This window comes from Microtus ochrogaster, unplaced genomic scaffold, assembly GCF_000317375.1.
Source record: "Microtus ochrogaster isolate Prairie Vole_2 unplaced genomic scaffold, MicOch1.0 UNK1, whole genome shotgun sequence".
Taxonomy (NCBI): Eukaryota; Metazoa; Chordata; class Mammalia; order Rodentia; family Cricetidae; genus Microtus; species Microtus ochrogaster.
Genome location: NW_004949099.1, coordinates 35,235,835 through 35,246,640, shown reverse-complemented (window position 1 = coordinate 35,246,640; position 10,806 = coordinate 35,235,835). Strand labels below are relative to the sequence as shown.

Genomic DNA, 10,806 nt, shown 5'->3' with positions numbered 1-10,806 from the left:
CCACAGAGAAACCCTGTCTCGAAAAACCAAAAAAAGAAAAGAAAGAAAGAAAGGAAGGAAGAAAGAAAGAAAGAAAAGGAGAGAGAGAGAGATATGCTTTCCTGCTTAAGACTTTAAAGAAAACAGGGCTAAACTAAACGGTGGCCAGCACAGTGCTAGGCACAGGAGGGTACTTAGTAGACATTTATTTGCAGTTTTGTCTGTTTTGAGATAAGTTCTCATGTAGCCCAGGCTGGCCTCATGCTCACCATGTAGCCAAGGATGACCTAATTTTGATCCTCCCGCCTGCTCCTCCCAGGTGTTGGGTTAACTGCAAACACCACCATGTGCAGGGAGTAATTTCTCCCATAAATTAGTCTCACCTTGTCCTTAAAACAAGCCCACGGTCCTTTTAGGTATTTCTAGTTCCTTCTGGTATTAGCAACTTTGTAGAAAGGAAGTTCAGTGGAACCAGGCAGAACTGAATGGCTAGATTGAAAATGGGGAACCTCAAGCCGTCTCTCCTTACAGCCCATGCTGTCCCTGAGGGGTCTGAGCAGTGAGCAGAACAGGTCTGTGTCTCAGCCTCCCTGGTTAGCACTTCCTTTCATGGAAAGGGAACATTATCTCCTTCTCTGCCTCAGCCTTGCAGTTAGGGCTCTTAGTATTTTGAACAATAAAAAAGACTGAGGTGTGTTTTATCGAAGTTTCATTGAGCGCCTAAGCTCAGGGTCTTGCAGACCTGAATGGTAGAACACTTGCCTAGCATGCTTGAGGCCCTGGGTTCCTCCCCAGCACCCCAGAGAAAGGCAGGGAGGAGAGAAGAGATGCCGCAAACCAAAACATTTGTTTCCGTAAAAGGCAAAGAAATTGTTATTGACATCATTGATCGCCCCTGTGCTTTGCTTGCTCACTCGGTTCAGATTTCTGGTTTGGAATGGAATTCCCCATTTGATTCGGTTTTTTCTGTTCCATTTCTTCTTTTTAAAATAGTGCCTATCTGGTATTTTTTGGTTTTGTTTTTCTAATTATGAGTGGCAGGTATTCATCATGGACATATTGAGGGCTACAAAGCAAGTCGTGTAGACCCCTCTGAATGCGTCCTTCTTTTTGCCTCTTGTTTTGGCAATGTCTTTTTCTCCTCCTTTGGGTTTTTTTGGTTGGTTAGTTTGATTTGGTTTTTTTTAAAGTATTTATTTATTTATTATGTATACAATATTCTGTCTGTGTGTATGTCTGCAGGCCAGAGAGGGCACCAGACCTCATTACAGATGGTTGTGAGCCACCATGTGGTTGCCGGGAATTGAACTTAGGACCTTTGGAAGAGCAGGCAATGCTCTTAACCACTGAGCCATCTCTCCAGCCCTTGATTTGGTTTTTTTTGAGACAGGTTTTCTCTGTAGCTTTGGAGCCTGTCCTGGAACTTGCTTTGCAGACCAGTCTGGCATCGAACTCACAGAGATTTGCCTGCCTCTGCCTCCCGAGTGCTGGGATTAAAGGGGTGTGCCACCACTGCCTGGCATCTCCTCCTTGGTTTTAAATACATGCTTCACCCAATGTTGTCCCTTTTTTTTTTTCAATTTTATTTTTTAACTTACGTTCTCAATATTCCGTTATTTCAAACGATGCTCCATAGTGTAAAGGTTGTACGAGGAATGTGGTCAAGATGAAAGGACGCAGGGTCTATTGTGTGAGGTCCAGACACTGTTTAGGTGTATGTATGCATTTTAGTGCGCATGTGTGTAGGTGGAGTTTTCTCTGTCCCGGCAGTCACTCCCAAATAACCACACAGGCCGGGCGATGGTGGCGCACGCCTTTAATCCCAGCACTCGGGAGGCAGAGGCAGGCGGATCTCTGTGAGTTCGAGACCAGCCTGGTCTACAGAGCTAGTTCCAGGACAGGCTCCAAAGCCACAGAGAAACCCTGTCTCGAAAAACAAAAAACAAAAAACAAAAAAAAACAAATAACCACACAGAATTATTATTAATTATAAATGCTCGGCCAGGGTTGGAGAGATGGCTCAGTGGTTAAGAGCACTGGCTGCTCTTCCGGAGGATCCGGGTTCAATTCCCAGCACCCACATGGCAGCTACTAGAGTCTGTGGCTCCAGTTCCGGGGGACCCAACACCCTCACACATACATGCATGCAGCTAAAACACTAATGCACATAAAATAAAAATAGATAAATTATTTTAAAAAATTAAAATAAGTGCTTGGCCTATCACTTAGGCTCATCTCCAGCCGGCTCTTACAACTTAAATTTACCATTTAGTGCTGTCTTGTGGTTCATTTACCTCATCTACGAACTTAAATTAACCATTTAGTCCACGTGCTGTCCCGAGCTCATTTACCTCATCTATGAACTTCGCGTGTTGCTTCTTTCGAGTCTCACTCGAAACTCCTCAAACTCTGCCTTTCTTCTTCCCAGCATTCTCTCTGCTCTAAAAATCCTGCTTAGTTATTGGCCAATCAGCTTTTTATTAACAATGAGAGCAACACATTTTCACAGTGTACAAAAGGATTACTCCACAATGTGTGTGTGTGTGTGTGTGTGTGTGTGTGTGTGTGTGTGTGTGCAGGCACCTGCCTGATTTTGGATGTGCATTGTTTACATATTATGTCACTGTCCCTTGCTAATGATCGCGGCTGTCACTACACCATTCTAGCTACACTGCTACCTACTCTTGTCATTAGAGCCCCAGGAGACGACAGAGAGAGTTGATGTAATACTCAAGGGATTTGTCCACGTATCCGAGCCCCACCTAGACTTTATGCTTCGAAGCCAAGCAGGCTGAGTAGGTCAGCTATGGCGGAGCACATGTTTGGGAAGGACGCAGACCTCAGATTGTCAAGGCCGAGCCCGTTGGGATGGGATAAAAGCACTTCACACGCTGTCTGTGGCTTTGGTCTGGTGGTTGTACCCAAGAATCGGGTTTACTGTGCACAATGTGCTTAGTAGGTCATGAGAGGATTTAAAGAAGAAAGAGATTGTGGTCCCTTGGTCCCTGCATTTATCCCACTGCAGTGTAGAACGGCCAGTCCAACAGGAGCTTTTCGCTTCAGCCGTCTGGGAACCTGAGTCCTGCTGACATTGTGGGCCACCCATGTCCCTGTCCTCCCATGGCTCAGAGGCCTTACCCTCCTGGGACTTCCTGTGTCCTGTGTGTGCTCCTGTGGTTCTGTGATGGTCCCTTGCTCAGCTCCCCTCCCTCTCCCTCGAATGGTGATCAGGTCTCCCCAAGGTCTATAGATCTCTGCACACTGTCTCCTCTCGCTGCCCATCACTACTCTTACCAGTAGCGTCGCTGTGAGTTGTTGGCTTGTCCTGCCAGCTCACCCGCTTTGGTCTTACAGTCCACAGTGTGATTACCATCCCTCAGTGCTGGCACTGGATGCCTCCAAAAGGCGGGAGAGCCAAAAGAAAAGGTGGTGGTTGGTTTTCCATAGCCCACGGGAGGGATGATGCTCCAGGCTAGTGGAAGTGATTTTCGTGTGTTCGTAGTTTCCCCCTAACTTCGCTGGTTCAGAATACAAGGCCATGCATCTCTCAGCCCTACAGGACCATAACAAGGGTAAGATGCCACTGTGCAGACTCCGAGTTCCTCTCTGTGGGCATGATGGCCAAGGGTGACAGACTCTCCCTGCCCCTTGGAGTTATGGAAAAGATAGCTGAACCTTAGCATGCATGTTAGTGATGACCAGTTTATGTAGACTTCGTTGGTCACCCCAGTGACCTCCGCACACCCGGAAGCAGCGCTGGCTGCATATTTAGAAAGTGTTGCTTGGACATAGGCAGACCTACCCAAGGCTTCTGGGTACATATGACAGTGTTCCAGTGTTGTTACATGCCCTCGCCTGCTCTTGTTCGATTCCATGCTGAAGGGAAAGGACTTGATTCATTTGTAGACTTGTTCCCCTGTTTCTGCTTCTCCATTCTTGTGGATTTTTTTTTTCCTTTCTTCCTGTTGTTCCTTTCTCACTTTTTCTGTTTTTTGTCCTCTGCTTGTTTTTATTTCGCCCTCTCCCTGTCCCTTTCCACCTCCAAATTCCTCTCCTCCTCTCCCGCTTCCTTTGTCTTTCTCTGTTTCCTCTTCCTTGTTTGGTCCTTTTGAAGTTGAGGCCAGTGGCGGGACTCCGCGGCGCAGACCTCTCTCCTTCTGCCCTTGCTGTGTCCAGGAAGGTAACGTAACCTCGCCCACTTGTCCCCACTGCCTCCGAGGGGCCACAGCCACCATAGTCCAACAGGGAGCCAAGGCCCAGCAGTTGTTCCTCTCTCTGACTGCAGAATGTCATGAGTATGTGGCAGTTTCTTACAAGGCACAGTATCCCTTTGACTATCTAAGGGAGGATGGGAACCAAGGGGAGCCAGCGAGCCTGTGGGCTCCAGTGTCTTCAGGCTGCAGTTCTGTGGTTCTGCCTATCATTGGTGCTTGGAGCCTTGGGTCCAGTAAGGACAAGGCCGGCATAAAGAGGGCCAGGAGTAGGGGTGGCGACAGTTTGCATTGGCAGAGTCAAGGAATACTGTCCTTACAAAGACTGGTCTACACAAATGCCCCCCAAGTTTTGTTGTTTCCCCCCAGAGCAACCACTGAAAACAAACTTCTCTACCTTGTGTCTTGCTGAGTGTGTCTTGTTTTGTTTTAAGTTTGTCCGATTTGAAGTCTGTTGTGATGATAAGATTGTCATTGGCAAGGCATGTGGGCAGGGGGAAGGGGCGTGTGGCCATGACTAACCCTGCTAACCTCTTCTCTGCTCCCCATGGCTCTCACATCTGACCACCCACCCCACCACATTCCCCTGCTCATGGGCTGTGACTGAACTCCAACACGGCTCATGAGCGGTGTCCCAGTGTCCCCGGTGGAATTGGGGGTCTTTACATCTGGGAGGTGGGAAGGAGGGACGGACTTGGTACGCTCGTGGCTTGCCACTCTGGACAACTTGCATGTCTCAAGGGCTTCATCTCCATGGCCACATGGGCACACTGTGCAGAGACGCTCCAGAAGGAATGCGTGGAACTGGGCTGTAGGCTGCTTTGAAGCCAAAGACCCAAGTGTATTGGAGTGGGGAAGGAGAGTTTGGACCCCCAGACCTGTAGGCAGGCTCGACAGGCCGGGATGGAGGCGTCCATCTTTAAAGTAGAGTTCAGGGCCGGGAGCCTTCACATCAGGAAGAAGGGTGCATGTGTGCTTGGCATGGTCTGATACTAACCCTTGCGTGCGTCAGTTCTGTCTCCAAACTGTGGTTACTGGCTGAAGACTTAGGCTTAGGTCTGACGTGTCCAGCATACAGCAAAAGAGCTTGGCCTTTGACTAGTGTGAAAGAATCAGGAAGAAGCAGGCTAGAGCAAGAGAGCCTCACAGGGGACCAGCACCTACCTAAGGATACTGGCCATACTCTTTTTTTTTTAATTATTTATTTATTATATATACACTTTCCAGGATACAGTGCCAAATCTCATTACAGATGGTTGTGAGCCACCATGTGGTTGCTGGGAATTGAACTCAGGACCTCTGGAAGAGCAGCTAGTGCTCTTAACCTCTGAGCCATCTCTCCAGCCCCTGGCCATACTCTTGTATAAACTAGAGCACTTCTTGAGACTGGACCACCCAACCAAGCAAGTGGGGGGGACTTAGAGGACTCCAGCTGACACCTCTTAACTTGAGGTCTGTGAATAAACTTTAGGAAGCCCTTGAACACCCCAAGTTCTGTATAAAATTACTGGATGTTGGGATGGCAGTGTGCTCAGCGGTGGGGCATTGCCTAGCACATATGAGCTTCCTGTGTTCATCTCCAGCACACAAAAATAACATGAAAGGAAGTTTATATCCCTGTGGGCAAGGAGCCACCGTGTGCTTCCAGGGCAAGGTCACACAGATAGCTTTGTACACTAAGCAGAAGGACGTTGTTATTTTCTGGGTGGTTTTGATTCCTTAGAAAACCTTTCCTTGCCGGGCAGTGGTGGCTCATGCCTTTGCCATTAATCCCAGCACTCAGGGAGACAGGCAGAGGCAGGCTGATCTCTGAGTCCAAGGCCAGCCTGGTCTATAGAGTGAGTTCCAGGACAGCCAGAGATACACAGAGAAACCCTGTCTCAAAAAGGGGGGGGGGTCCTTCCCCCATGCCTTTGCTACAGCTAAGCCTAGGGGTGTGGCTACTCCTGATTGAGGCAAACGTTGATTCAGGGGCAGCTCGAGTCAACAGGTAGCCGAAGAGTAGGAACAGTTGCCCTCCTCAGCTCTGGGGTCCGCTGGTGACAGCCACCTTGATGCTTTGTGTCTGCCATGCAGATTCCGCTGCAGTGTTTGTCGGGCCACGTGCTAAGAAGGGGGTGTTTTAGGGCAGGGGGTGTAGCTCAGTGGTAGAGCACTTGCCTGGCATGTATGTGTCTAGGTGAGCACACAACAAAACCAAGACATGGTATTTTCCTGACCCCAACAAGGAAGCGGTGGCGAAGCGTCAGGGGCCCCTGAAAGAGACAGCTGCTCAGGAAGAAACAGGGTCAAAAGAAAGTAATTTAAGAGCAGAGTGTAGGACTGGGCATGGTGGCACACGTGCCTGTAATCTCAGAATATGGGAGCGTGGAGACTGGAGGATCGGGAGTTCAAGGGCAGCTTGGGTTTTATGAACCTAATCTCAAAGGCAAGGTGTAGTTTGTAAATTTATAATCCTCCTGTTTATTAGACTGTTTTTCCTCTAAAGAGACCTAGTAGCGAGGGGAGAGCGGGCCATTTCATACACACGCACACTTGTATCACCGAGCAAGGCAGTGTTAAGCTCGTATAGAAGGAACAGTCAGTCACCCAGAACAAGGCCTGGGCAGGACTGATGGAAAGTCTAAGTCTGTCAGGCCCTGGGGTGGGCACGACGCAGTGGCCTGTCGTTCTCTGTCCCCGTCTCCCTGTCAGGGCTGTAGGCAAACTTTGGACCTGGCTTGGGACTGTTCCGGCAGCATCTTGCTTGGCTCTTTGCACATTTGCCCCAGTGTGACAATCCTTCTGGGCTGGGCAAACAGACCCATCCCCTGTCTGACCCTCAGTCTCTCACACAGGCATGGGCAAAAAGGATGACCCCAAGCTGATGCAGGAGTGGTTCAAGCTGGTGCAGGAGAAAAATGCCATGGTGCGCTACGAGTCGGAGCTGATGATCTTGTGAGTGAACTGGGGTTCAGGAACCAGCTATGGGGGGGGTGAGCCAGCGTGTGGTACATCACAGCAGGGTGGGAGGGCTGGTCCCCAAGTCACCCTTGCTGCCTCTCCCTGTCCCAGTGCCCGGGAGCTGGAGCTGGAAGACCGCCAGAGCCGGCTGCAGCAGGAGCTTCGGGAGCGCATGGCTGTGGAAGGTGAGCGGAAGGCGAGTGGGGTGGAGGGTGAAGTGGGCCACTGTCCCAGGCCACACGCCTGATGCCATCAGCCACTCGGCAGATCACCTGAAGACCGAGGAGGAGCTGTCAGAGGAGAAGAAGATCCTGAACGAGATGCTGGAGGTGGTGGAGCAGAGAGACTCGCTGGTGGCCCTGCTGGATGAGCAGCGACTACGGGAGAAAGAGGAGGACAAGGACCTGGAGGCTGCTATGCTGTGCAAGGGCTTCAGCCTGGACTGGTCCTGAGCCTGGCTACCGTTGGGTTTGGTTGATTGGCACCCACCTGACCCGGCTGTGTTATCCCGACCCACCGGATCCAGGTTCAGAAGAGACCTGGCGTGCCTGGAAGGTAGCTCACAGACACCTGTGCTGTGGGAAAACCCCAGGCGAGGGTTATCATCTGAGGTGAAGGGCCGTGTGGGACTTCCCATTCAGGAGGGAGGAGACGGGTGTTTGGCATGTGCCACAGGGGACACTCCTGCAGGTCCCCGAGGGCTTGCTGCCTGGCACCTCTTCCTTCCTTCTGCTGGTAAGAGAGGGAAGTGACTCCTCTTCAGAGCCACTGCCACCCAGAGCACCTGAAGAGCCGAGTGGCTACTGTCCTCTTGCTTCCTGAAGCACCACCAAAGAAAGTGCAGAAGCATCTGCAGAGAAGCTGTGGATGGAGGGGATCCAGCAGGGAGCAGCACCCGTGGGGGTGATAAGGGTGATGCCCACCCTCCCGTTGCAGGGGAAGCCAGACAGTAGGCAGGTTCATTATGCAAGTTAGGAGGGCGCAGGAGGGCTCTGCCTCCAGCCCCGCCACACACTGGATTCCCAGTGGCCAAGTGCCCCCCAGGCCTTTCATATGGGCAGTGGCCTGAGGCCCGCGGATTGCTGTGTTTTGCTTTTAGTTCACAACGATTTTGACACTGGAAAGTATTGACTGTGGCAGAGCTGAGGGAGACCCTACATGTCGACAGACAGGCGCCACCCCTGGTCGGCACCCACGGCAGTACAGGAGATGGCTCTCCTCAGCATTTTTCTGTGTTTGCACATCGAAAGGAAACTGACAACCTGCCCAGACACTCAGCCACTTCGGACCCTTTTTGTCGATTAACTTATTTTTTTAATACTTGAAAGGAAGCAACTTCGTTTTTATACCTTTACTAGAGACACTGATTGCCTGTCACCTGCGTGTAGGACTTGACTGGGAGGGCTTTGTGCAGCCCTGCAGCCCTGAGGCAAACTGACCTGATCTTGTTACATGCATATTTATTAGCCGTCTTGATAGTGTTACGGACCTGGTCGGACCAGCGGGCAGCTCAAAGCCCTGTGGGTCCTTCCTCACAGCTTCTCTGTCCCCTCCTCCACCCAGCACCCTGTCCCTGCTGGCACTGGACTTCTACAGGGGAGCTGCCTCTCTGTAAGGACGCGTTTCAGCACTAGGAGGCCATGCCTGGAGACAGACCGGCTGCTGTGGCCTCTGCTCTTGGAATCATGGCTCTGCGGAACCCACTTTGTCCAGTTTTGCTGCCAAGGTTTTACTTCCTGTACAGATGTTAAAGATGGAGGGTAGCCCCTCCTTACGCTGGCTGGGACCAAGTGGAATGTGACCTTGTCCTCAGGCCGGCTGATGGCAATGCCCTGGTCCAGCTGGAGGGGCATGTGTGCACTGGCCTCCCCTCAACACGCTGGCCACTCTGACCTTCCCTGCCTGTACTAGGATTTTCTTGGCCTGGCAAGAGCCAACAAGCACCATGTAACCAGCTCCATAAGCCAAACTGCTCATTTCTTGTGGTTCACCCAGAGACCAGTGATGGGGGCCAGGGTGCTTCTCTTTCCATGGACCAGTGCATGGGTGCCACACCGATCTGGAAAAGGGTATGCCAGCTGGGCCTGCTGAGAGGAGATTGGGAAGAAGATATGCCATCCCTGGCCACCCTTCAAGGCTGCCAAGGGCCCACACTCATCCTGGACTTCCTGTGGGAACCACACTGTGCCTCAACTTGAACATCCATCTAACTCCAGAGGAGCAAACAGCAATCTCACCCTTCTCCTCGTGCGAAAGCTGCCATCTCTCCTGTGGAAAGACAGGTGTGCTGCCAGCAACCACCGCAGCCCTGACGTCATCAGTTCCTGGTCTCTGACGTGGCATTACTGCTATTTTTATTCTCTGTCTGAAACGAGGAGAGGAGGATGTTCTGGATTCCATTTTTCAACCACAATCTGCCAATCAGACTGGACTTTGGACAGGACCTTTATCGCCTGTGTGGCCTTCTTAACCCTGTCCGCCTCCCCAGTGCCACTGGCAATCCCAGGAAGCTCAGTCTGTCATTTCTGCTAACCCACAAGAAGTCACCCATTTCCTGAGTGACTCAAGAAGGATGCAGGGGCATGCAGCGCCTCTTGTGGCCTCGTGGGTGTCCCCTCCCTCCTCTGTCCTGGTCAGCCACGACCCTGTTGATCTTTCCAAAGCACACGCTGCTTCCTGCAGTCACTAGGAAGGGGGCAGAAATCCACCAGCCTGGGAGATGTTCCCACTCCCCAGCCGCGGCAGCATGAGGACTTGGGGTTCTCGTAGAGCACCTTTTTTTGGCTCCCAGTTTGTAACCACTAGTTTGACGTCGATTTCAGCGGTCCGGGGACTCGAGACAGGAAGTGTTCTCCACCTCTGGAAATGCATGCAGGTCTGGTCAGATGTTCTTCCCAGGAATTCTGTCTTCACTTGAAGGCCGGGAAGAGAGGGTATATATAGCCACACACTTCATACATGTATAAGATGCTAGAGTGTGTTTGAGTGAGCCCAAACTCAAGGCTACGGATAGTACATGAGGCACCAGCCTCTACCCCTAAAGCAGAAGACTGTCCCCTGCTCCCCAGTGAGAGCCAGGCCAGAACCCCAGGTTCTAACCCTGCTCAGCTGATAAAGGGCCTTTCCCTCCAGCAGCCATCCTAAGATAATTTTGACCAGCAACTGTAGACTTTAAAAGATAAGACATTTTCACTGGGACAGGAGAGGAAAGAGTGGGGGAAGGGGTAACAAGTATCAGGGGCTGGGAATATAGCTCAGTGGTAGGATGTGTGCTTAGCATGCATAAGGCCCATGGTTCAATCCCCAGTATCACAGTAAAAACGACCCACAAGAGGGAACGGTCTGTTTTATGCGCAATAAAGTTTTTTTTTTCTTTTTTTAAGAAATAAAGACTATTTCTGAAGCCATTTTTCTTCTCTGGGCATTGAGCCAAGACATATTTCCATGTATCTACACAAGTCATCCATGCATCTTATAGATGAGTGTATACAGACAGGTTGCTCAAAGAATATAGCTTTTCATTTGGTTTGTGATTGTGAACCCTCTGTGTTGTCGTGATGCAGCCATCAGGAGCTAGCTCTTGAGAAATTCTCTGCAGCACCCTGCTTAACAAGAAGCACTGAGTAATGCCAAGGAAGTTGGAGCCAGCCCCTTAGGACTGGTGTCGCAGCGG

At 50.9% G+C, this 10,806-nt stretch overlaps 1 protein-coding gene across 4 annotated transcripts in view; it reads left to right on the top strand.

Annotated features, from left to right (window-relative positions):
* The window catches only part of Mical3 (microtubule associated monooxygenase, calponin and LIM domain containing 3), a 197,566-nt gene extending 187,026 nt beyond the window's left edge, over window positions 1-10,540 (top strand). For 2 of the 4 annotated variants that reach the window (XM_026788025.1, XM_026788024.1), the window contains exons 30-33: window positions 4,094-4,159; window positions 7,028-7,127; window positions 7,245-7,318; window positions 7,401-10,540. In XM_026788025.1, coding sequence (XP_026643826.1) covers window positions 4,094-4,159; window positions 7,028-7,127; window positions 7,245-7,318; window positions 7,401-7,585 — 425 coding nt within the window. In that variant the 3' untranslated portion in view covers window positions 7,586-10,540. The remainder of the gene's footprint in view (window positions 1-4,093; window positions 4,160-7,027; window positions 7,128-7,244; window positions 7,319-7,400) is intronic. The other 2 variants (XM_005365151.3, XM_026788026.1) reach the window with 1 other exon arrangement.
* Window positions 10,541-10,806: the final 266 nt, after the last annotated feature.